Consider the following 27,812-nt stretch of genomic DNA (forward strand, 5'->3'; position numbering starts at 1 on the left):
TGACGTCAAGAAGACGAAACATTAGCATATTGCCTGCCCACCTATTGTGCACGCAGACACCAGGGAAAACTTGAACCTCAAACACTACAGCTGATTCCTGTGGACACTGGACAGCATCATGTCGAGAAGACCACGATACCACAGCAGAGTTCAATGTACTCGCGCTCGGATTAATATGGTAAAATCGAAATCATTGTTTGTTACAGTGTTTAGTTTATGGTGTAGGACACCTCTGGACAGCTGATGTTGTTATGGCAATGGGCATTTTTGTTTTCAATGCAGGTGCTGTACACTGTAGACCAATCACTAAAGACTGAGCCTTCTGGTCAATCAGAGCAAAGTAGCTTATGGAAAGGAGGGATTTAGAGAGATGATTTCATCTGACCAGTTGTTTGAGAATCATTAAAAATGTGGTGATGTGCAAATATAATTTTTTTAACTCTAAAACAACATTAGGAAACTTAATAGCATAATAGGGGCACTCTAAACGATTTAATAGCATGAAATCACATGTAGGGTGGTGACCTCAATAAGCCAACTTATTTCAATGGAAATACACAGTTGTTACTGTTATTATAACTCTTATTTTTGTGTGGTGTTTAGGTGAGAGATTCATTATCTGTTTAATACTCACTTTGAAATATTTGCGTTATTTTGTCACTTATTGTGATTAGCTACCTGGAGCCATGTGCTAAGCTAGGCTAGCGGTGGGTGCGTCAGAGTTACAGCATGCACGGAGATGAAAAAGGTATGTATTGACTTATCTAACTCTTGGGGATATGGTGAATAAGCTAAAGTCCCAAAAAGGAAGACTTCAGATTTCTATAAGAAAACACTGAAAACTTGATTTTAATAGCATTACTTTATTTAAAGTAACATGCCAACTTTTGCTAGATGTAAATGGCTTCAGCTATAGCATACTAATCCCAATAAGTGACAAAATAACTAGTGAATGTTACAGTAGGCTAGTCATCTAAAACATAATGAAACACTGACAGGCAGGGCCTGAAATTAACTTTTTCGGCCACAGAGACTTTTTACCAGCCACTTTTTTTTTGCCTCATATTTTGCCTCAGCCAAAAATGGCTGGTAAAAAGAACAATATTGTGAAATTCCTGTTTTTTTTTTCACCTTTATATAAAGGTGAAAAAAAAAACGGGAATTTCACAATATTGTTCTTTCACTTGTAATAATACACATTTAAGTGCGGTCAAGTAATAATAATAACTCTAAGAACATACATTTTTTAAAATCTTTTTATTAATTGATTTTGACACTCACACAACATATACAGTATATAGTATAGGCTATATAGTATATAGGCTACTCAACAGATAGACCTACCGCAGCTCGTATGTAAACAAATCACACGCGGCTGTGTTGATGGCTGATTTAGTCACGTAGACAGATCCTGACAGCTTTCAGTTACAGCGGTTAGGAACTATGAACTAAATTAATATTGTTATTACTGGTAAAGTTACCGGGTACCGGATATTTTCTCACTGGTTCCCAACTCCCAACATGCACAGTTGCACACGCACACACATCTGTGCAACTGTCATTGTACTGTATGCTACGTCAGTGTTACATTATCTCATCCCATCTCACCAACAGTTTAATACTCGCACATCCAAACGTAGTCGGAAAAGGCCCTCGTCTTCTTCTGATCGCATGAACGTTCCGAAACAACAGTCGCTGTCATAAATCAGCCGCTCACGAACCTTGCCATTGCCGCCAATTGTCCACTTTGTATTAAAATGTCTTCTTTTACTTTTCTTTTTCTCATCCTCATCTTTTGTTGGTTGTTTGTTTCAGCTGGCCTCTTTACCTCAGTAATGTGCCGCCACATTTTAGCTAAAGTCAAACGCAATGGCGGACTTAGTTGAAATGTAAAAATCCTAATGAATCACTCAATTCTCATTGGCTACCTGCCAATGTGGCAGGTAGATTGACAGTGTTACCCGCCAATAGAAAAATTCACCCGCATTTGGCAGGTGGTCGGGTGTTAATTTCAGGCCCTGCTGACAGGTGATCCACTTTGTCCTGTCTGTGCTATTGATGGGATCGCCGTATCCTTCAGCACACTTTTCATGGTCCGTGAGGCAAAACTCAATTTTTTCAAAATAGTCGTCCTCAGTGAAATGTACTGAGCAAACACTATGGTCCTTGACGATCTCTTCAGGTGTGTTTGGATCTAACATTATATCTAGAGAAAGCCATTGATTCATAAGGTCAGTGTATTTGATTGGACTTCTAAGAAATATCATGGTATTACCTGGTCTCCCCTTTCACAGCTCTTTACAATACAGCGAACACCCATTGTAAACTATGCTTTTACTATCTAATTGCTGACTCATTTACTCCTCCAACTCTGAAAGAACTCTCTGCTCCACACCACGGTGCGTCTCAGGTGCTGCGGCAATCCCTCCACCCAAGTAGCAGTGCTTCGCCTTCTGAGAATATAGATACGGTTAAAAAATGGCTGTCTCACATATGACCTTGTTATTTGTACACGCAGTGACTATACAAATCACAACATGTAAATACTGTAGGAAAATGTTTGTGTTATTTTGTCACTTATTGGGATTAGTATGCTAGCTGGAGCCATTTATATCTAGTGTTTGTGCTAAGCTAGGCTATTGGTGGGTGCGTCAGACAGAGTTACAGCACGCACGGAGATCAAAAGGGTATGTATGAACTTATCTAACTCTGGGGGAAAGTCAGCGTGTTCCTTTAAGTGCTAGTTAACATGTAAATATTTGTTAAATATATACATGTATGTATATATATATATATATATATATAAACAGTAAACACACACAAAATAATTCTGCTATAATTCTAGTTCTACTAATAATCGTTGCCCAGCACTACTGTAGTTCAGTTTTATTTCAGTTACCGAAAACCATTTTTAATACAGGTAGTTAACAATAACAACACCATTGTATAAACATTCTTTAGACTGTACATTACTAGTCTCATCCTCAGGCGTCATGGACCGACTGCTTGGCCAGAATAACATGCAGTGTGGGTCTGACTGTTTGATGTCTAATCAAAGGTCTGGCTTTTCGAGGCTAGCACATTGCTGAAAGCTAAGAAGTTTTCAGAAGTTGCTTCAACAGACGCATCATCAGCGCGTCATCCATTCACTGTGATTCTCAAAGCTAGAGAAGTTCTTTCAAAGCCTTGGCTTGAGCAAAGCCCTCATCAGACTGAAAAATCTTCAGCCCACACTCAAGCACAACACAAACACATTCAGATTCAAACACCTTCCCTGTTGCCACAGGCAAATCATATACTCTCAAACCAAGAAATGCCACCGGCAAAGCTGAGAGGTGAGGTGTAGTGTCTGCTGTCTCGACTACATTTTAACTATTTTAACAAAGCTCGGAAGAAGTGTTGGTAAACTTTGTGTAAAAACTTTTTTGAGGAGTGTGATGCTAGATGAAGTGAAATGTACCATGAAGAGCATTTTAAATATAGACTGTGCTTATTTTGTACTGTCAGTAAGTAGGCTGGTTTTCTCTGAGGTAATAGTGTTTGTCATGGATGTGAAAATATTTTAATTCATGGATGAAAAATTGTATTCAAATTCACATCCCTGCTAGCTTAATTTATTAAAGCGCAAGCAATCACAAAACAAAATCAGCATTCATTCTTTCTAATTGCAGTATGGTGACAGCTTACTCATATCGCTAATTATCTCATTATCTTGACTCTAAATTTTGACCAAAACAATTATTCAAAGGCCCCATGATTTTTACGTTTTTCGTGATAAGAAAATAGATTTTTTAAAATATTTTTACTTACACAATTTCTACCTCCATAGATTATTTTAGAGCTTGGCTTTACTAAAGGCATATTCATTATAAAAATGTCCATGTGGTTGTAATATATAAAACACTACTATTATTGATACTTTATAGAAATTACACTTTTAAGATTAGGGTTAAAATGCTGATGGGTGAATTAAAATATGGAGCATCTTTATTTTTAATTGTTTTGGCTCATTTTGATGATTGTTTTGTCTTATTTTAAACAATTTTAAGTCATCTTGAGGCCATTTTCCAATCTCCTTAAGTATAATAAAGCATTGCGTGAAGAAATATGTGTCTGTGTTGACATTTCTGTATAATTATACTACGTTGTGTCTTGCAAGTTTTGCAACACTTTCAAAGTGAAATGTCCAGTCAGCGGCACTAAAAGCGGGTAGGTTGTTGTACGTAACGTGTCAGTCTGGAAATGCAATGTTTGGTGAGTGGCGTTAAAAGGTTGATGCTCTATTGTGTTTGAAAATAACATTCCACCATGGCTTGACATTAACATCCGTCAACCCGCCAAATGCAGGTGGATTTCAGCAGTGGAGTGTAATGCAGTCACTCCTACTAGCCACTTTGGCAGGTTGAATTTTATATATATTATATATAGGCAACATTTTTCAATTGTCTTTTAAAAAGGCATTTGAAATATAAAACTAAGTGCAATGTAGAGTTAAAGAATATATATTTTTTCAATTATGCATATCTGAAATGCTACAAATAGTAATTTTCTGCTGAATAGATCCAGCAGCTGCACTTTCTCGCTCTTTAATGAGTTGACACACAAACCTGCCTCCCTTCACTCACTCGTTTTATGATTCAATATCTAGTTATTCAATATTCGGATAAATATTGTTTGTGTTACAGGGCTTGAATTTCGGCGTGGGATTGCTCATAATTTTACTCATTCCTGCAGATTTGTGCTCACATATAAAGCCGCCATTAAAGATACACTGTGTGATTTTTACCCCCATCTAGCGGTGAAAAGGTATATGACCATCCAGTGAATATTAGTTTCTGTTCCTCTCAATTCCGATTTGGTTTTAACTCCTACGGTGGCCAATGTAGTCCAAGATTAACATGGCTTCCAGTTCGACCTCGTCCATGAGGGTTAACTCAAACATAAATGCGAAAGGCGAAGCTTGAATTAACAGGTATGTCCCTCTTTGGCTAATGTACTTTCAAGATGGAGGGGCAACATGGCGACCGACATTAGAACCCCTTACCCGTATGTATTTTCAATGGCATATTATACACTCACGAGAATACTTTATTACTTGAACGAAGTAAATATACATTAATGAGCACATATATTTTTGAAAGAACTAAGTGTTTTTAGCTAAGAATAAACTAAAAGAGTTACACAGTGTAGCTTTAAGTAGAAAATTGAGTTCTGCGCTTACATTGCGCTTAAAGGGATTCTATGCAGTTTTTTTAGCTTAACTGAACAGCTTCAGAGTTATTGAAATGGTTATATGACTTCTTTCGGGTTGAATGGTGGCCGCTTCGGCGATCAAGAGGCGATCTGAAATGTGTTTTTGAAATCAAGTGACTAAAGTGCTTGCCGCTGCGATCAGTGGCACGAATACAGTGTTCTGTTGTGACGCGCACAGTCTTCACACACGGATGCGCGCTTCAATCCGTTGCGGAGACTGAGAGACCCTCTATTTGTTACGGTGAAATCACAAAACCTAATGCACAAAAAACGTGTCCCTATACAACTAGTAGGGATCAGAACCCAGAACCTCTGGACTCTGGACCATTAAAGTCCATGGGGATAATTTTCGGATCTATGTACTTAATCACATGAAACACTCTCTAACAACATATATTAGATCTCATTAAACAACTAATTAAACACAATGTACTATTGTATACTATGTAACACGCCATGTCACGCTCTGTGTGAGTGGTATTTACGACAGTGACGTTAAATTCAAGTACTCCGCAGCAACTATAGGGGTCGCTGTTTGACAAAAACGGGATTCCTGCATAGTGCCCCTTTAAACAATCAAATACATGTTTTCGTATGGGTCCTCTTTTTTTTTCTGTAGCCACTGTTACCTTTCTGGATCCGCCATCAAATTGATAAGTTTAATTATATCAAGTGCTGTGAGAAAAGGCTATAAATCTCCACCTCCAACATCCTCACACACAATATAGCCTACTTGCCGAGACTCCTTCTTTATGTGTACAGAAGTGACATAATGCAATGCAACCATGCCATTTTTGCTGCTAAAAGTCATTGATCTCTTTTATGGTAAATTTTGTTTATTACTCCTATAGCACTCTGCATTACAAGTGCAATGCTGTACCAGGTGAGCTACTGAGCAAGTTTACTTTGTTAGTAAAGCCAAACAAATGATACTGCACAAATGTCTAAATGTACACATTTACAAATCATGCACTAAACTACATTTTTTGAGGTCACAACATTGTATTGCAAGGACAAGGAACCGTGGCACGTTTTCACAATGATGTAACCCTGTCTAAAACATACTTGAACGTATAGAAATATTATGAACATTAAGATTTATTTTAAATTACCAATGTCCAATTGCTCTTTGGTGTTTGTCATCAGTGTGACAATATAGAGCGGGCAAGCATTAACTCTCATCTCCATTGCTCCATAAATCCAGGCACAGCAGTAATTTCAAATCATTTCATTTTCAGATAACAGTTACTACATTACCTCAATGTCATCCTCCTTTCTTCGTTTCCTCCTCCTCTTGAGTTTGTTAATTTTGGTAATGAGTTTTGTCTTTTTCTTCCGCAGATTACTGAGCTCCACAACATTAAGAACATTACGCGAATGCCACGAGAGACCAAGAAACACGCAGTGGCAATTATTTTCTGTGATGAGACGTCAAAGACATTTGCCTGTGAGTCAGGTAAGCATTGTCTCCAGCTATGAGAAAAGTCTTTGTTGTAGTGCTGGATTGTATCCAAAATGACTTCATTAATCTATATTTCAAGACGCACAAGTATTGATTTTCCCAAATCAGGGATAATCGTTTATTCTTATCTTGAAACTGGAGAAAGTGCTGAAAACATTAAGGCTAGTAGGTTAGAAGAGCCCATTGGGATATACAGGGATTTTTTTTTTTTTTTTAAATTGTGTCTTAGCTTGTGTCTAAGAGAATGAATATGGCCAAAGGCAACAGACAGATCTGCAGTTAGAAAACAAAACAACAAAAGAAGGACTTAAAACACAAACACGCATTTGAAATATGAATGAGATGCTTTACTCACCATTAGCTTGGCAGCAGAAAGTGTCTTTTCCCATGTGTTTTCTCTCCTCTCACACTGAAAATCTTGTAGTGGAAAAACGACAGTGTCAAAACTGATCAAAGTGTTCTCGCAGGGGGGAAAAAAATACATCTAGAATACAAAGATGAGTTAGCACTAACTTGTTTGCGAAATGAATTTAGAATAGTTTTAATACTCAGTTCTGGGGTTTACCACAATCGACATTTTACCGGGTCGAATAAAGCATTATTGTCCCTGATTAAATGTAACATTTTGTTTGTTTGGGAGATTTTTTGAACACCGTTTAAAAGTTTGGCGTCAATATGACTTCTTTTCTTTTTTATTAAGAAATGGTTTAATGGTTTTATTCAGTAAGGGCTCGTTAAATTCATCAAATGTGACCAGAAGGACAATATTACAAATCATTTTTTATTTAAAATAAATGCTATTCTTTTGATCACAGTGTGTGTGTGTGTATATATAATATATAATAATATATATATATATAAATGTAAATTAATAAATATGCTTTATCCGCTTTTTCACATCATATTTTGAATCGATAACCTGCATCTAGTTTAACGTAGTAAATGCACAGATAAAATGCTGAACAATGAGTATTTAAATTGTCAATCACATCAGAAAACACCTTTTTTAAACATATTTATTATTTGTAATGAGTATTGAATGGCATTTCATTGAAAAATTGACATTTGTATACATTTTCTTGTGATCATCGCAGCAGTTATTTATCAGATCACTGAAAAGAACGATACCCAGGCATACAGTACATCCGCGGTGAAATGTAGACAAACACGTACAGTCTTTTTTTGAGTCGACCTGACTTTTATATAATTTCTTTAGCGAGTTTGTGCTGATAAACCATAATAACAGCAGGTCCAAATAATTCTTTCTGAATTCCATCCACAATAATGTTGTCACAAAAACATTATTAGAGCAGAAGAAGAGAAAACTAAATCTTAATCTAGCACTGAATTTGTCCTTTGCCTTCACATTTTCCTGTCGAGCAAAATTCCCGGGTAGGATAGGAGAGGAGAGAGAATGAGAGAAGGGGAAGACGGGAAGGAGAGGCAGTGGAGTGGTTTTGCACAGGGTGAGCAGCACGGTGGACCCGCTGGGATATCATTAGCACCTCTGGGGTCTTCCGCACTGCCAGGGGGAGGCGAGGAATGTTCTCCTGAATCCATTTACCTCAATAACCTCCCCACCCCCAGCTCTGCCTCGACTCTCTTCCACTCCCTTCAGAGCCAGGATATTAATGGGAAACGGGTAGTGCGGGCATAGGGCATAAATGAAGAGCTGTGCGAGATATAGGGGCGTACACCAAGGGTTTGCCTTGAGGCCATTTAAATGAAGTCTTCAGTCCTTCGGTGTTGCTTCTGTGACGCTTTCAAAGACTTTTCTGTGCTTGTTTGTTTGTAATGTGTCCTGCTGTATTAGATCACCTTGTTGTCCTTGGGAGAAAATCACCTTTGTGTCAATGTGGACCTCATGCGCGTGTGTGAGTGTGCTAAACTCTCCTTGTGGCTCTTTTAATTTTGGCACAGGTACATGTCCACAAGCCGCCCCCTCTCGAACTTCCCCTTTCCCACTAACTCCGGCCATATGGAGCTTGTGTCCCTCACATGTCCGCCACATGTAGGAACTCGACCTCCCTTGATCCTTCACTTCCACTTCCTCACCTCCCTCTGAGTCTGTCGGGTTACGCTTGTGCTGGTCCGACCCTTTTCTTCCCTTTCACTGTCTCCCTCTCTCTTAGAATTATCATATCTGACTATGAGGGCTGTGATTTATAGTTAATTTCAATCTCACATTTTGCTCAATATTTTCTTAATGTGGAAATTTAATTGTTTTATAATGTATACATTTTGCACCCAAAAACAAATGAGCTCTAAAATAAAATAAAAAAATATATAAGTTTAATAATAAACCGTTCAAAGGTTTTGGGGTCATTATTATTTTTTATTTATTTATTTTTTTAATGAAATGAATGCATTAAATTGATCAAAAGTGACAGTTACAAAATATTTCTAATTAAAATAAGTACTGTTCTTTTGAACTTCATTTAAGAATCCTAAAGACTGGAGTAATTATGCTTTGCCTCACAGCTATAAATTACATTTTTTGATATATATTGAAATAGAAAACCATTTGAATAATATTTCACAATATTAATATGTGCAAATAAATTCAGTAAATTGGTAAGCATTTTAGATTTCTTTAAAAAAACAACAACAAATCTTACTGACCCCAAACTTTTGAATGGTAGTGTAGATATTCCTAATATAAAAATTCAGTAGAGCATAACATTAGCAATGCCAAGGTCTTGAATTTATTTTCAGGGGGGAAAAAAAGAAGTATACCTTCTGTTTGGTCACATGCATAAATGTTAATGTTAATTTAAAACGATCGCTTTCTTGCTTTTAAGATGCTCTACTTTGCTAAATGAAAATGCTCACCTTATAAAAATAAAGCAGCACAATGTAATTAAACTGGCCCCCTCCCATGTAAATGCATTTTTCAGTGCTTTAAAGTGGCTTCACCTTCTCAGTGCAGGGCTCAGAGACCTTACAGATCGATGAAATTCATCGATGATTATTTTCATTATCAAATTGGTGTTGCCACATTAATCTATTTTCATCCATCCTGACCCATTTTCTCTCTCCTGACTATTCATCATATAGTTCTTCTCATTTCCTGTGCTCTGAGTGAACCATTAAGCATGTGAAGATGTTGTGCTGTAAATTGCTGTGATTCCACTGGGCATCTTTGTGTTTGTGCACATAGCCGCCTGAGCACTTAAGAGTTAGCCATGCTGATAAAGTATTTGTTTATCCAATTTTCCACTCAGTGGGCCCAAAAGTGTGTGTGTGAATTTAGACACTTAAAGGTCACCATCTCAGGAGAGAGGCCATGCAAAAACTAAAAAAAGAGACAATGTAGACAATGATTTTTTTTGTGTGTGATTGAATAAAGTTATAGATAATCCAAGGCATTGTGGTTTTATTTCCAGCTTTTGGACTCATCTGAACTTATTTGATAGGACTTTGTCTTATTCACTGATGCATTTGGCACTGAAACAAATTCTAGTAAAAAAAAAAAAAAAAAAAAATCTCAATATTTTGAATGGTGCCTGCTCACATTACTCAATTAAGCAAAAAATTAAAAATGTGAATAGACACAGTATTAATTTTAAGCTTCAGTTACTACATCTGAAATATACTTATGGAAACATCAAGCAGACAGCCATTGTTATTCAAACAAGCTCTGCTGAATACGCAAACTCGACCAGGTCATGAACTACTTGTACTTGGCGCATAATTAGACAAATATAATCGCATAATGTTGAGCTTTCAAACGCATGTCACAAGGAGAAGTTGTGTGGACGGAGCTCATTTTGTAGTTGTCGTAGTCATAATTTGTGCTCCCTTTGTGTCATTGTGCTTAACTGCATTAGGTGCTTCTGAGTGAATGTTCATTTGCAAGGTTTACTCATTAGAAAGATTCTGTTCAGAGTCTGCTAGATTAGCCGGGAGCTTTTCAAGAATCCCATGAAACTGCCTGCCAAGAAAAAAAAAAAAAATCAAGAAGTCACATAAATACACAAAGGCTTACTCAACATGCTCAACTCCTACAGAGTGCTATTTGTGTTTTTCTTTTGTGTGCAAACAGGGGCCAAAATAACTATTGCAACACCTGCCAATAATGTGTAAACTGAGAAAATGTGTCACCCATAAATATTATTTTTACTGTGCATTGAGCTCTGCATTATTTATATCACTCTATACAGTTAAAAGTTTGGAAGAATTATGATTTTTCTGGGGGATTTTTTTTGTGTGAAATAAATCACTAAGAAGTTATGCTCACCAAGATTGCATTTTTAATATAAAAAAAAAATAACAGTAAATGTATACACGGTATATAGATATTCAAAATAAAAACGTTTATTTTAAATTGTAATAATATTTTATAATATTACTGTTTTGCTGTATTTTTTTTAATTAAAAATGCAATCTAAAAAAATATTAAAAGAAAAACATTACTATATAAAATAGTATTTATATATGAGTGTAAGTGTAATAAATAGTAAAGTTCCCCTAAAAAAGAAAACCTGTCATGTTGTTGGAAACCTGTATGAATTTCTTTCTTCCATCATTGTGCTTCCTAAAAATGTCCAACAATTTTGTCTTCATTCTTGACAGCTGGTTTTTCCTCACATTTGGCACTTGGCGAGTATTTTTAGACTGTGTCCAGACCTATAAACTTGCCTGTCTGTCTGTCTGTCACTTCTGTATGTCTGTCTGTTTGGATATGACTACTGGCTATTTTAGTTTTGAAACACAAATCTCTTGTAACATTAAACATTCAATAAATATTCATAGAAAGGCTAAGCTGGTCGATGACTAGAAAAATAACATTCATCACCACTATAGCCTTGGCAAATTGCTTGTTTTGTGCATTAGTGTTATATCTTGTAAATTCTGCTACTTGTTCCCTGTTTGCCGCTGTCTCTTCAGTAGCTTCTCCTGTATGTTTGCATATAAACATGATGAAATGGATGTGTGTGTCCACAGAGCTGGAGGCTGAAGAGTGGTGGAAGTTATTGTGTTTGGAGTGTCTGGGCAGCAGACTTAATGACATCAGCCTGGGAGAACCGGACTTGTTAGCAGCAGGGGTGCAGAGGGAACAGAACGGTCAGTATCCAATTAGAGCCCAGCTTTTTGGGTGATTTTTTTTCTTTTTTTTACTCTTGTACTCCCTAAATGATTCTATTACAAGGACCAAATGTGTTTGTTAAACACAGTCCCTCCAGGTCTGTTCTCATGTTTATAAATGATCTGCTCGGGCCAAGGATCTTTACTAAGCACTAATGGGTACTGCCGTGCATCAGAGCGTCGGCCCATAATGAAGCTTGTCATAGAGATGGATGAGATTATGACGCTGAAGAAAGTTGGATGAATACATAGCACCTCTGCAAAAAACAAAAAAACACTTTCCTGCCAGTAAGGCCTTATTTACACCTGGTATTAAGATAAAAAAGAGTAAAATGTTTTAAGCTTGTCCAGTGGTAGTGGAAAACTCCTTCGACTGCTTTCGTAGTGTAAACGTTCATGTGCGTTCGAACATCCACAAAAGACCGCCTGCTGATCAACAATAGGCTTGTTTGAGATGAGCAAAATCTGTGCTGAACCGATTACCGGTGATAAGCACGAGATGTATGTCGGTTAGAAATGTGTCCGAGTGCGGTCTGACTTGCTCTGATGTCACGCAGATGTATGTCAAAAAACTCTCACGACCGCAAGGCGCAAGTGTCGGATTCTGCAGTCTGATCAAAAGCACGATGGGAAACGACTTACTGACTACACAGCTTAAAGCTTATCGTTTTAAACAACCATGATGGATTGCTCTCTTTTTAGATGTTTAACACCCGCTTTTAAATGTCTTTTTAAATGTTTATACATACACCGCTCTACAGTAATTTGCAAGTGATTGCAGTACCAGATTTGGCCACAAAAACTGCATATCTTGCATATGGCTCCTTTAATGCACTGTGAAGTAACATGAACAAACAATTCATGTGTGTTGTAAACTACGTAGTATTTTCAGGTTATTTATATTATAATGTGTAGAAACATGTAGTGGTTCCACCCGAACCTCCATCGCAAGCACGACTCGAGCAGGACGTTTGTCAGTGATGTGCTACTGAGTTTGAGGTACATTATAAGATGTTGCACTGTAATTCCTCACCATCAAGAGCATGTCCATCTCCATCAACAAACAGATTATTTTACTCGTACTTATTTATTTACAGAGAATTTTCAAGTTTATTGCGGTGAACATGCGGAAATTGTATCAATAACAGTGCATACATTAGCTGAGCTCTAGTGTGAATGACTGATGAAACATAAACGTTGGTAAAACAAATCTTGCTCCACGCTCAATCTTTCCTCAAATTAGAGAGAACAACTGACAATCTGCATTAATAGTTTTAAGTAATAGTGGCCCACAACTGAATGGCAGAAGTAAGACAGTAATAATGTGAGTTAACCAACACAATATAAAACTCAAAATTAAGTATCTTTCAAAAGCAAGCAGTTTGCGAATCCTACATTGGACTCTGCTGTGGTATGTAAGGATGAATTTTAACCACTGATTGTTCACATGCTCATCCTTGCTCATATATAACATATACGTATATAGCCTATGTTTATGTATATAAACAAATAAAATTATCACTAAAAATGTATAAAGGCTGTCAAGCAATTCGAATTTTTAACAAATTAATCGCATATCAAATGTGGCTGAGAAATGACCCCCAAAGTCATTAATGTGTTAAATGAGAAGCATGAAATAGACAAAAAGTAGCTATAGAAAAAAATATTTTATTTGTTTCAACATAGAATTTATTGCACGTAATTTTTTACGCTACAGCAGCCATGGTTTTTCTTTCTTTTCTGAATTAGTATTTAGATACATCTACAGACTGTTTATTTCAGATCAGAGGTGGTGTGAATGCATTTGCAATTGCATAAATAATGAGATGAGATTAATGGATATTAAAAAGGGATAGTTTTAAAAAGAAACTTCAAACCCGGATGACTTTCTTTTTTTTGTAGAACATTAAAGAAGATGTTTATTTGTCTAATGTCTATTTATTTCATACAATTGAAGTCAATAGTAACCAAAACAGTTTGGTTACCAATATTCTTCAAAATATCTTCTTTTTATGTTCCACTGACTGCTTTTTAAGGCAACTTTCAGTCTGAGATCTGACTTGTGACTGTGTTTATCTGAGTGTTTTTTTAAGCATAATTCCAAAAATCAATATCAGTTCATCTCGTAGTGCTGCTAAAGCATTCGAGCATTACGCTGCGTCAGACACCGTGCCGTGATCATCATATTTTTTTTTTCAATCAAATGACAGGCAAATATTGATTTGTTTTCATACGAGAGCGCAATATGTATATGATTATATCAGCTGGAGGTCAGCGAAATGATCGTTTCTGAGCTATTCGACAGCTGAGAAATAACGAGCGGAGAGTTTGCCATTTTGCGTTTCAATTAGACCCTCTAACGGCGGGCTGCGATAATTAAATCAGAGTTAATTTTCACAATCCCTAAAATAGACCCCACATTACAATGCCTCTTCCTCCGGAGAGACACATAGCTTATTTTGAAGCATTAGGTATAATTAGGCACTATTAATTTGGATTATGAAGTGCACCCTTGTCTTTTCGAAGCTAATTGAGATGGTGTGGTTACTCCAGCCACGGTTGGCTCGGCTGAGGCTCTATGGCAACAATCTGTTGACCTTTGTGCACTGCAAGAGCTGCATCTGCAAAATAGTCCGTCGGAAAAATAATAATCATGCTAGATGGCTCTGTTAAGATGTTCTCTCGCTCTCCATCCGTACCCTTTAATTCTCTGTCATCTTTAGGCAGAGCAGGATCTATCAGCAGCGCAAATAAAAGCTGCATTTACCCAAGCTGTTTTAGATGTCTGTAAATATGACAGCTGAATGGACTGTACCGCCACAGTGGTTGCCCTTTTTTAAGCAAATGTAATTATTATTAAAAGAAATGCCAATCAAACAGCAGCCGGCAACCTTTTCATATCTGTTAAAGAAATTGTTTACCCTGTTATGAATTTTCTTCCACACAAACTTCTATGAGTCATTTACTTAAAGAAACCACTTAGTTTTGTCAACCTACGTAATATAAATCCCTAGGTTTGTTGGGTGAGCTTCATCTGTGCTTGAATCAAAATATATTAAATAACGTTACTGCAAAATAGTCCAACATTTTCTGACAACCTCAACCCCTTCAGCTTTAGCTTCATGGCTCCATTCTGGCAAAAAATGGCCACTTTAAGTGATTTAATCAATTCCCAATGAAAAAAAAAAAGTCAGGTCCTATTCTACTTTTTTTTCTCACATTAAATATCCTGTTTTACTTGGTAGCATATACTATACAGCATTAAAGCATATATAATTCATTTATTAAAGCATATATAAATCATTTTATGAGAGGAAATTAAGTATTTTATTTAAATAGTTTTAATTGTATAAATTGATTTCATGATTTTTTTATGAATATATTTTATTTATTTATCAACAATCCCCCAGTCTTAATAATAATATATATATTTTTTTTTTTCTTGTCACATTACTTGCATGTTGTTAATGAAAAATTATTAAAATGTATATAAACAATTTTTATAAAATATAATTAAGTTTTTTAAAGTCTAAAATTGATATTTTAATGATTTTAATTGTTTGTTTGTTTGTTTGTTTGTTTGTTTGTTTATTTATTCAATTTATTATACATACATTTTTTTTTATCAAATCAATAATCCCCCAGTCTTGTCAATTTATTTGCATGTTGTTAATGCAAAATAATTAAATAGGTATTTAAATTATTTTTGTAAGATCTAAAGAAGTGTTCTTTTTTAATGGTTAATTGTCTTTTTTTGTTTTTTTTAATTACCTTTATTTAAATTATTATTATATATTTTTTTATTAACAACCCCCCTGTCTTGTCTTGTATTTGGATGTTGTTAAAGCAAATTAATTGAAAAGTGTATAAATCCCATTTCTAAGATCACATTTAAAAAAAAAAAAACTAAAATGTACATTTTAGTGGTTATAGTTATTTATTTTATCTGTATTCATAATCAACAAACCCCCAGTCTGGTCACATTATTTGTGTTGTTAATGCCAAATAATTAAAACATATTTATAAATAATTTTGTATAAGAACAAATTAAGTTTTGTTAAGTCTAAAATTTCTTGTTTATTTAATAAGTAAACCATTAATTGTTTTTATTTATTTATTTATTTATTTCTCAAATCAACAAACATCCAGTCTTTTAACATTTATTTGCTTTAATTTGTGTTTTTTAATTTTTTTTATCTCAACAAACCCCCAATCTGCAGTACTTATGACTTCTATTCTTTTTATTCCTTTTTTTTCCCAGAGAGATTTAATGTTTACTTGATGCCTACCCCAAACCTGGATATCTATGGAGAGTGCACAATGCAGATCACCCATGAAAACATCTACCTTTGGGACGTCCATAATGCCAGAGTCAAGCTGGTCATGTGGCCGCTCAACTCCCTGAGGAGATACGGCAGAGACTCAACCTGGTTCACATTTGAGTCCGGGAGGTGTGTGAACGCCATTCGATTCTAGTTGGGTGTGCTTTTGTCTGAGAAGATGTTTTCATCCTAAATCCAATAGTCCTGATTCTGCTGCTCTGCATATTGGTTTGCTGATTCATGAAGGTGCTCCACGTTTAACATAAGCTTTCTTACAGGCTGCCCTTAAAGTGTACTTCTTCTGTTCAGCCTATTACAAGAAGTGTGTGAGTGTACTGAAATCTAATGGAAGCAATAATGGTTAGATGTGTGTGTGTGTGTGCATGTGTGTTGTGCTTTTACAGGATGTGTGATACAGGGGAGGGTTTGTTCACGTTCCAGACCAGAGAAGGTGAGATGATCTATCAGAGAGTTCACTCTGCCACACTGTCCATCGCTGAGCAACATGAACGTATGATGATGGAGATGGAGAAGAGCTCACAGGTATAGTAAAACTTCACATCTCAAAACTCTATAGGGCAAACTGGGGCAAAAAGGCATTTCTTCTTTAGAATTTTATAACAAAGGGTTAAAAATCCTTTGTGATGGAGTTAAAATCGAGTACTGTGACGTCGCATGGCATGGCACAGCCAGGGCCTCATCCTGGAGCCAGGCCTGGGGTTGGGGCTTGTATTCAAGCGCCTGGTGACCCCTCTCCTCATGGGGTCTGGCTGGGCTCAGCCTGAAAGAGCGACATGGGGCCGTCTCCCATGGGCTCACCACCTGCAGGAAAGACCATAAGGGGCTGGTGCTTTGTGGATCCAAAGGCGTGGGCCTCGACAACCTGATCCCTGGACATGGAAATGAGCTCTAGGTATGTGGAAGGTCACCTGACTGGCGGGGAAGGAGCCTGAGCGCAAGGTTGAGAGCATGGCTTGGGCTCTGGAACCACACATCCTTGAGAGAGGATGGACTCTTTACCACTCTGGAGTTGTCCATGGTGAGAGGTGGTGGGCTGGTGTGGGTTTGCTTATAGACACCAAGCTCAGCCGTCATATGTTGGAGTTCACCCCGGTAATCGAGAGGGTTGCTTCCCTGCGCCTTCTGGTCGGGGATACGTCTCTCACTGTCATGTGCGCCTACGGGCCAAACGGCAGTGCAGAGTACCCGGCATTCTTGGGGTCTCAATTTGCTGTGTGTATTATTGTGTAATATTAGTACAAGCATATTTCACAACTGAGTCTTAATTGTAGTGATCAAATTGGAGGGATTCTGGCGTTCTTTATTCATTTTGCATTGATAAAATAATAATAATAATGATAACCTCCATGAGCACAGAAAATGCAGAGTATTACTTCTTATCTTTTTTAACTTTTGACAGTTACTGGAAAAACTATGGATTCAATCACCATAGATTAATTAAAAATATTTTTAAATACTTAAAAATTAATTACTGTCTAAATGTGGGGGTCAGTAAGATTTTTTATTTAGAAAGGACATTAAATTGATAAAAGTGACAATGCTGCATCACGGTTTCCTAAATAAATAAATAATAATAATTTAGCAGCAAAACTGTTTTTAACATCTACAATAAGAAATGTTTCTTAGAATTAGCATGATTTTTGAAGGATCATGTGACACTGAAGACTGGAGTAATGATGCTGAAAATTCAGCTATCACAGGAATAAATTACTTTTCAAAATATATATAAAATAAAAAAACTAAATGCAAAAAACAAATGCAGACTTGATGGGCACAAGGGGCTTTCAAAAAGTTCAAGAAAGCAAAAAACAACTTTCGAATGGTATCGTATATGTGATTATTTCAGATTCTTGTATGCTACAAGCATCTTAAACATAAAAAATCAATAAAATGAATGCTAATACTAGAATTCCTTCAAAGTTTTCCCACATTGCTTGTACAGCACGCAGGTCACAGAACACTGTTGGTCGAATACCTTGAAAAATGATGTGCTTATGTGTTCCTATAAAGTATCACGTTATTAGCAAAATCAAGGTCAAGATTCCCTTTGATTCCCAAGCACATATACTGATAAAATGAATATCTTCAGCTGCAACTGAAGTCACTTTGGATGAAAGCATCTACATGTAAATGGATTAGAGATGCAATATAACAACAGAAATAACAGCCTCAAGAGTTTTTCATCATTCAAAGCTTTCTGCGTCTAAACAGTGATGCCTTGAAATGTGATCTTGTCATTTTTATTGTCAGCATATCACTGAAATCACATTTTGGTTATTTCTCTGTAACCTCCTGAAGCTAGCGAGGTTGATGAATCGTTCAGTCGTGTGGTGCGGATGGTATTTCCTGCACTATTTAAATCTGGCTGGCAGTGAATCTGTGCTGTCATCTCTAAGGCCTTCAGTGGAGGCTGATGAGACTTGACCATATGGCCCTCCGCTCAGATCTCGCATTCAGGACCCTTGCCAAAAAATGCTGCTTGCTCTGAAATCTTGATCTAGAGACCCGCTACGAGTATTATTTGTTCGAATTTACGAAATTCTCTTAAAATGCTGCGAAAAGAGGCTGTAATGACATCACACTCCACCTGTCATCTTTGGTCAAAACAGCCTAATGCTGTTTACTGTGAGTTTCGGTCTTTGAAATCTTCTCAGTGCAAGGCCTTTCCGCATAATTTGACTGGAAATATAACCAATGTAACCCAATGATTTTCTGCTCTGCCTCACAGACTCTTTCAAACGAGAACACATTAACAAAGTCGATATCTCTCCCGCGAAGCGCTTACTGGCACCACATCACACGTCAGAACAGCGTGGGAGACATCTGCAATTACCAAGGTAAGAAAGAGCTCTTTCCCACTCCACAGATCAGTTAAAACAGCATCTTTAAATGTTCGCCGTACTTACGAGGGTGACGATTTCATCTGAAGCTCCATTTGGTACATTTATAAATCGAAGAGCAACACTGACCCTTTCACTTGGGTAAAGTAAATCAATCTGGCGAATGTGTAAAGCAATAATATGGCAACACATTTGTTGTGCATGTACTAGCTCTACGTGCTCTTTTACATCCCGCTGCCCTTCCTCAATTAGTGTTTTGTTAGACGGTTTGAATGTGGTGCTGCATTAGTCTAGCTGGGAATCATACTGGTGGATTTAATTCAATACTTTAAGTGAACATAAATTAAGCATGGAAGGTTTCCATAGTGATTTTGAATTACTAGTAAAGCTGTGTTCCGCATAGGGAGTTGATTTGCATAAAGTAGCTGATGAACATGAATTCATCTTATTAAAACAATTGTGTCAGCAAAACCTTACTGTATTTGTTTATTAAAACATGTTGATGCTTCTCCTGTTATGCCAACAAATAAATTAATACTGCATTTTAAAGTGAAATATGCTTACGGCGCATGTAGTCTTTATTCTTTAAAATAAACAATGCACATTAATTAACATGATGAGCACTCAGGTCCATGATGTAAATGTGCCAGATTTAGCTGTACAAGCTTATTTCCATCTGTAGTTCCTGGCAGGTTAATGGTAAAGAGAGTGCATAAGTATATAAAACCATGAAAAATCATGTAAAAACACAAAAAAATGATGCAAACAGCCATAACCAGAGCATATTAACACAAAATTACTTTCAATAAAAGGAAACAAGACTCCAAATTCTGAAGGCATGGTTGATTATCAAATAACCACTGTTTGTTTTATCGATGCAGAAAAATATGCAATATTTCTTATTATGTAGGCATAGTATTCCAGGTATGTAAAACTATTTACTTGTAGTTTTCCACAAGTAAAATATCTGCAAATGTAATCACATTTTCCTAGTTTATAAAGTCTATCTGTTGATTGCAATGTAGTCCTACCTTGTCTGCGTCAAGCTGGTAAGGCAGGTAACTCATATGTGAAAAGATCATGTCATTGATGTATAATTTTGAGGACTCTGAGGTTTAATTATATAATATGTATCAAATTTACCAGATTCAATTACATTTATAGGGGTCATATAATGCTACTTGAACTTTTACAAGTTGATTGTACTGAAATGTGTGTTGGCAGTGCCTGTACACGACCATCATACAATGATAAAAATCCAGTGTTTTTGTTTTAATCTCCTTATGTTTTCCTCTGTCTCAAATCGAGCCGTTCGATTTTGTGACGTCAATGAATCGGACGCCCCTCCCACGGTTATTGTTTGACAGCAGCAATAAACGAGACTTCAACACGTTTCAACACAGACCCGCACTGAGCAAGCTGTCATCATAGTCCGCTATTGTTGGTACACTGCAGCAGAATGGCGTCTAAGCGATTGTGTTGTTATGTTCTTGGGTTTAATAATGAACAGTAATTTTGATGTTCCTAAATCTGAACCGCTGAAGACGCAGTGGCTGAGTTTTGTTTTCGAAATTAATATTCCCCACGAGCAACGTCATTACTCATCAGACTGCTTTATAAACGAGGGTTAGTATAAAGCTGATTTTGCTAAGAAGCTGCTCCTGAAAAAAAGAATCGGTACCGACTACTGCACCTCCAGAAGAAGTCAGTGTAACGTTTTATTAACCTTTATATTAATCTTTGCCAATCGCTAAAAAAAATTTGTTCGTGACCATTAACTGTAACATCAATCTGTCAACGAACTAACCTATACAGCAGTAAACACAAAGCGTTCGCATCTCACTACTGAGATACTCGTACCCTGCCACATACAAAAATAGATCAAAGTGACATTACGTTAACCAACCATTAAGAAACGTTTCGGCCTATGCTGTTTCGTCTGATGCCTTTTTGTCCGAGGCCGTTTCGTCCGGTGCCTTTTCGTCTGGTGCTGTTTCGTCCGATGCCTTTGTCTAATGGCTTTTTGTCAAAGGCTGTTTGTCTGATGCCATTTCGTCCGATGCCTTTATGTCTGATACCTTTTTGTCAGAGGCCGTTTCGTCCGATGCCGTTTCGTCCGATTCCGTTTTGTCTGATGCCGTTTCGTCCGATGCCTGATGCCTTTTTTTATGTTTGATGCCTTTTTGTTTGAGGCTGTTTCGTCTGATGCCGTTTCGTCCGATGCCTTTATGTCTGATGCCTTTTTGTCTGATGCCATTTCGTCTGATGCCATTTCATCTGCTGCCTTTTTGTCAGAGTCTGTTTTGTCCGACGCCGTTTCGTCCGATGCCTTTATGTCTGATGCCTTTTTGTCTGATGCCATTTCGTCTGCTGCCTTTTTGTCAGAGTCTGTTTTGTCCAACGCCGTTTCTTCCGCTGATGCCTTTTTGTTTGAGGCTGTTTCATCTGATGCCTAATTGTACGAGACCTGACACCTGACATTGTTTTTCCTGAGACCTGAAGCTTTTCAGTCTGAGATGCGATGCCATTTTGACTGAAGCCTTTTAGTCTGAGGCATGATGCCTTGTCTTCATATGTCTGAGAATGTCCTAAAATGTACACCGTAAAATTCAAAATAGGAGCATTAAAATATAAAGTCTTGCAGCATGGATGACATGCACCATACAATTATCATAAAAGTAGTTTGTTTGACTTTTTTCTAAGTCTTCAGAAGCTCTTTAATAGCTTTGTGTGAGGAAAAGACCACATTTAAGTTAAGATTCAGTGTATGATAAAAAGCTAAATGTCTTGGACGTTCTGCTCTATAGTAAATACTCATTTTTGTTTAACTAAAACTACCATACAGATTTGGGAAATATTTACAGATTTATTTATTTTTTATTTTTGAACTATTCTTTTAAACACACATTTGTTCTACTCATGTAAACCACTCACTGCTGAAATCAATGTTAGAAAAATACATTTTGCATCTTGCTATTTGGGCACCACTGAATTCCTTTTTTTTTTCTCCATGGCTCCTTTTTAGCTAATGCTTTTGAGGGTTGGATTGAAAGCGTGTGTATAGGTCCATGTGGTCTGGAGACATGTATTATTAGGGAAATGATGTGTCCATCTGCTGGGAGAGAGATGAGTTAATCTGCCTGGACACCACAGGCAGTTGGGTGCTTCAATACTCTGTCAAGCTGTCAAAATCATCAGTTTTCATATGTGAATAACCTGTGTTTTTACTGTTACCCAATTTCACAAGACACAAGCAGGAAATTTGAACATATGAACACATACAAAAAGATTATTGGCTATAATGGCGAGATATTTGCGTCCCTAATCAGTGAAAAAATGTTTTGAGCCAGCTTCAGATGCTGATGTATCTGGCTCTGAGGCAGCCAGCCTTAAAACCTCTGTCTCGTTCATCATTGTGGCATTCCCATTGTTGAGATGTTAGACTGATATAGTGAATGTTCCCCCTCCTCATCAGCTTCCCTCAGAAATACAAATTCAGCAGAATGCTGCTTTTTTTTTCTCCAATGAATAAATTGAGTGCATCACCATGTTGAAGGACGGTGTTTAGGTTGAAGAGTCAATGAGAAGAGCGTGCGCCTTCCGTGAGAGGAAAATGGAAATATTATAAAGATCTCTGCTGTGCAAAAGCACACTTCTTACGAATTGTGCTGAATAGAGGAATTTGCCACCTGTGTAAGATGGCATGTACAGCATAACATGCTTTTTTTAATCAATCAGCATGCATTTGAACAACCCACTACACTGCTGTGTGCGATAATATACAGTTCATGGCATAAATCTAATCATTCACACATGAAGAATGGGCACTAAATCAATAAACAAAGATGAATCAGTGACAGCTGGTCATTAAGAAGCAATGTGCAATGTTCATTAGATTGTGATTACATTGGAAAGCTTTTAAAAACCTTTGAATAAAATAAGAATGTTTTCAATCATAAAAATGTTTATTAATTAAATGTTTATTGAATTTTTGTGTATAGTTGTTAATTATAAAGAAATTAAACATTAGTATTAAATAATAGGTATTAAGTAATAAATTAAAAATGTACACTACTGTTCAAGAGTTTGGGGTAAGAAAAGATTTTAAAAGGATGCATTTATGTGACTCTGAAGTAATGATGCTGAAAATTCTACTTTAGAATAAATAATTGCAGTCTTGTTGAGCATATCATTTTCGAAAATATTTAAAATCCAAGATGGTCCAGCAACTAGACATCCTATAAGTAACATTGCTACTACATGTCAACTAACTCTCCTTAGAGTATTAGTAGACTGTTAGGCTAGGGTTATTAGAATAAGTTAACAGTTACTTAACTAAGTAGAATGTATGTTTGTGGAGCATTAAAATAAAGAGTTTGCAGATATTAAAGCTGCAGTAGGTAACTTTGGTAAACAAAAATACTGTCATTAACCCTTTCACGTGTACGATCACACCGGTGTGATTAGAATGGTCAGTGCATCATGTGATCAGCTGATAAATTCAAACTTGTTCTCGCGCGTTGGCCAGCGCTGAGCCACACACACAAAAAAATATTTTTTTGCCATGAGACTTAACCCTGAGTGCAAATATGGAGGCTCTAGACCATTCCAGAGCTGAGATATCGAAACTCAAAAATTCGACCCGAAAAAAAAAAAACGACAGTGTTACCCCTTACGTTTTGTTTTTTTTTGGGCGAAAAATTAAGTTTCCCCAATCTTCTCAAAACTCTGGATTCTGATAGAGGGCCATGAGACTTAAACCTGAGTGCAAATATGGAGGCTCTAGACCCTTCCAGAGCTGAGATATCGAAAGTCAAAAATTCGACCCGAAAAAAAACGACAGTGTTACCCCTTACGGTTTTTTTTTTTTTGGGCGAAAAAAAAGTTTCCCCAATCTTCTGAAAACTCTGGATTCTGATAGAGGGCCATGAGACTTAACCCTGAGTGCAAATATGGAGGCTCTAGACCATTCCAGAGCTGAGATATCGAAACTCAAAAATTCGACCCGAAAAAAAAAACGACAGTGTTACCCCTTAAATTTTTTTTTTGGGCGAAAAATTAAGTTTCCCCAATCTTCTGAAAACTCTGGATTCTGATAGAGGGCCATGAGACTTAAACCTGAGTGCAAATATGGAGGCTCTAGACCCTTCCAGAGCTGAGATATCGAAAGTCAAAAATTCGACTTGAAAAAAAAACGACAGTGTTACCCCTTACGTTTTTTTTTGGGGGGGGCGAAAAAAAAGTTTGCCCAATCTTCTCAAAACTCTGGATTCTGATAGAGGGCCATAAGACTTAAACCTGAGTGCAAATATGGAGGCTCTAGACCCTTCCAGAGCTGAGATATCGAAAGTCAAAAATTCGACCCGAAAAAAAACGACAGTGTTACCCCTTACGGTTTTTTTTTTTGGGGCGAAAAAAAAGTTTCCCCAATCTTCTGAAAACTCTGGATTCTGATAGAGGGCCATGAGACTTAACCCTGAGTGCAAATATGGAGGCTCTAGACCATTCCAGAGCTGAGATATCGAAACTCAAAAATTCGACCCGAAAAAAAAACGACAGTGTTACCCCTTAAATTTTTTTTTTGGGCGAAAAATTAAGTTTCCCCAATCTTCTGAAAACTCTGGATTCTGATAGAGGGCCATGAGACTTAAACCTGAGTGCAAATATGGAGGCTCTAGACCCTTCCAGAGCTGAGATATCGAAAGTCAAAAATTCGACTCGAAAAAAAAACGACAGTGTTACCCCTTACGTTTTTTTTTGGGGGGGGCGAAAAAAAAGTTTGCCCAATCTTCTCAAAACTCTGGATTCTGATAGAGGGCCATAAGACTTAAACCTGAGTGCAAATATGGAGGCTCTAGACCCTTCCAGAGCTGAGATATTGAAAGTCAAAAATTCGACCCGAAAAAAAAAATGACAGTGTTACCCCTTACGGTTTTTTTTTGGGGCGAAAAAAAAGTTTCCCCAATCTTCTCAAAACTCTGGATTCTGATAGAGGGCCATGAGACTTAACCCTGAGTGCAAATATGGAGGCTCTAGACCATTCCAGAGCTGAGATATCGAAAGTCAAAAATTCGACCCGAAAAAAAAAACGACAGTGTTACCCCTTATGTTTTTTTTTTTGGGCGAAAAATTAAGTTTTCCCAATCTTCTCAAAACTCTGGATTCTGATAGAGGGCCATGAGACTTAAACCTGAGTGCAAATATGGAGGCTCTAGACCCTTCCAGAGCTGAGATTTCGAAAGTCAAAAATTCGACCCGAAAAAAAAAACGACAGTATTACCCCTTAAGTTTTTTTTTGGGGGGCGAAAAAAAAGTTTCCCCAATCTTCTCAAAACTCTGGATTCTGATAGAGGGCTATAAGACTTAAACCTGAGTGCAAATATGAAGGCTCTAGACCCTTCCAGAGCTGAGATATCGAAAGTCAAAAATTCGACTCGAAAAAAAAAACGACAGTGTTACCCCTTACGTTTTTTTTTTTTGGGCGAAAAAAAAGTTTCCCGAATCTTCTCAAAACTCTGGATTCTGATAGAGGGCCATAAGACCTAAACCTGAGTGCAAATATGGAGGCTCTAGACCCTTCCAGAGCTGAGATATCGAAAGTCAAAAATTCGACCCGAAAAAAAAACGACAGTGTTACCCCTTACGTTTTTTTTTTTTGGGCGAAAAAAAAGTTTCCCCAATCTTCTGAAAACTCTGGATTCTGATAGAGGGCCTTGAGACTTAACCCTGAGTGCAAATATGGAGCCTCTAGACCATTCCAGAGCTGAGATATCGAAACTCAAAAATTCGACCTGAAAAAAAAAACGACAGTGTTACCCCTTACGTTTTTTTTTTTTTTTTTTGGGCGAAAAATTAAGTTTCCCCAATCTTCTGAAAACTCTGGATTCTGATAGAGGGCCATGAGACTTAAACCTGAGTGCAAATATGGAGGCTCTAGACCCTTCCAGAGCTGAGATATCGAAAGTCAAAAATTCGACCCGAAAAAAAAAAAACGACAGTGTTACCCCTTACGGTTTTTTTTTTTGGGCGAAAAATTAAGTTTCCCCAAACTTCTTAAAACTCTGGATTCTGATAGAGGGCCATGAGACTTAAACCTGAGTGCAAATATGGAGGCTCTAGACCCTTCCAGAGCTGAGATATAGAAAAAGTCAAAAATTCGACTCGAAAAAAAAAAAACGACAGTGTTACCCCTTACGTTTTTTTTTGGGGGGGCGAAAAAAAAGTTTGCCCAATCTTCTCAAAACTCTGGATTCTGATAGAGGGCCATAAGACTTAAACCTGAGTGCAAATATGGAGGCTCTAGACCCTTCCAGAGCTGAGATATTGAAAGTCAAAAATTCGACCCGAAAAAAAAAATGACAGTGTTACCCCTTACGGTTTTTTTTTGGGGCGAAAAAAAAGTTTCCCCAATCTTCTCAAAACTCTGGATTCTGATAGAGGGCCATAAGACTTAAACCTGAGTGCAAATATGGAGGCTCTAGACCCTTCCCGAGCTGAGATATCGAAAGTCAAAAATTCGACCCAAAAAAAAAACCGACAGTGTTACCCCTTACGTTTTTTTTTTTTTTTTGGGCGAAAAAAAAGTTTCCCCAATCTTCTCAAAACTCTGGATTCTGATAGAGGGCCATAAGACTTAAACCTGAGTGCAAATATGGAGGCTCTAGACCCTTTCAGAGCTGAGATATCGAAAGTCAAAAATTCGACCCGAAAAAAAAAAACGACAGTGTTACCCCTTACGTTTTTTTTTTTGGGCGAAAAATTAAGTTTCCCCAATCTTCTCAAAACTCTGGATTCTGATAGAGGGCCATGAGACTTAACCCTGAGTGCAAATATGGAGGCTCTAGACCATTCCAGAGCTGAGATATTGAAACTCAAAAATTCGACCCGAAAAAAAAAAACGACAGTGTTACCCCTTACTTTTTTTTTTTTGGGCGAAAAATTAAGTTTCCCCAATCTTCTGAAAACTCTGGATTCTGATAGAGGGCCATGAGACTTAACCCTGAGTGCAAATATGGAGGCTCTAGACCATTCCAGAGCTGAGATATCGAAACTCAAAAATTCGACCCAAAAAAAAAAAAAAACGACAGTGTTACCCCTTACGTTTTTTTTTGGGGGGGCGAAAAAAAAGTTTCCCCAATCTTCTCAAAACTCTGGATTCTGATAGAGGGCCATAAGACTTAAACCTGAGTGCAAATATGGAGGCTCTAGACCCTTCCAGAGCTTTAGATTTCGAAAGTCAAAAATTCGACCAGAAAAAAAAACCGACAGTGTTACCCCTTACGGTTTTTTTTTTGGGCGAAAAAAAAGTTTCCCCAATCTTCTCAAAACTCTGGATTCTGATAGAGGGCCATAAGACTTAAACCTGAGTGCAAATATGGAGGCTTTAGACCCTTCCAGAGCTGAGATATCGAAAGTCAAAAATTCGACCCGAAAAAAAAACGACAGTGTTACCCCTTACGTTTTTTTTTTTTGGGCGAAAAAAAAGTTTCCCCAATCTTCTCAAAACTCTGGATTCTGATAGAGGGCCATGAGACTTAAACCTGAGTGCAAATATGGAGGCTTTAGACCCTTCTAGAGCTGAGATATCGAAAGTCAAAAATTCCACCCGAAAAAAAAAACGACAGTGTTACCCCGTACGTTTTTTTTTATGGGCGAAAAAAAAGTTTCCCCAATCTTCTGAAAACTCTGGATTCTGATAGAGGGCCATGAGACTTAACCCTGAGTGCAAATATGGAGGCTCTAGACCATTCCAGAGCTGAGATATCGAAACTCAAAAATTCGACCCGAAAAAAAAAAAACGACAGTGTTACCCCTTACGGTTTTTTT

The 27,812-nt window shown here is 37.2% G+C and overlaps 1 protein-coding gene across 2 annotated transcripts in view; it reads left to right on the forward strand.

Annotated features, from left to right (window-relative positions):
* Positions 1 to 27,812, forward strand: part of dok6 (docking protein 6) — a 95,851-nt gene that overhangs the window by 27,972 nt on the left and 40,067 nt on the right. For both annotated transcript variants that reach the window (XM_039666740.2, XM_089125665.1), the window contains exons 3-7: positions 6,595 to 6,709; positions 11,663 to 11,782; positions 16,065 to 16,254; positions 16,530 to 16,668; positions 18,875 to 18,983. In XM_039666740.2, the coding sequence (XP_039522674.2) occupies positions 6,595 to 6,709; positions 11,663 to 11,782; positions 16,065 to 16,254; positions 16,530 to 16,668; positions 18,875 to 18,983 (673 nt within the window). The remainder of the gene's footprint in view (positions 1 to 6,594; positions 6,710 to 11,662; positions 11,783 to 16,064; positions 16,255 to 16,529; positions 16,669 to 18,874; positions 18,984 to 27,812) is intronic.

The sequence above is a fragment of the Pimephales promelas genome, chromosome 22, assembly GCF_988280905.1.
Source record: "Pimephales promelas chromosome 22, fPimPro1.hap1.1, whole genome shotgun sequence".
Taxonomy (NCBI): domain Eukaryota; kingdom Metazoa; phylum Chordata; class Actinopteri; order Cypriniformes; family Leuciscidae; genus Pimephales; species Pimephales promelas.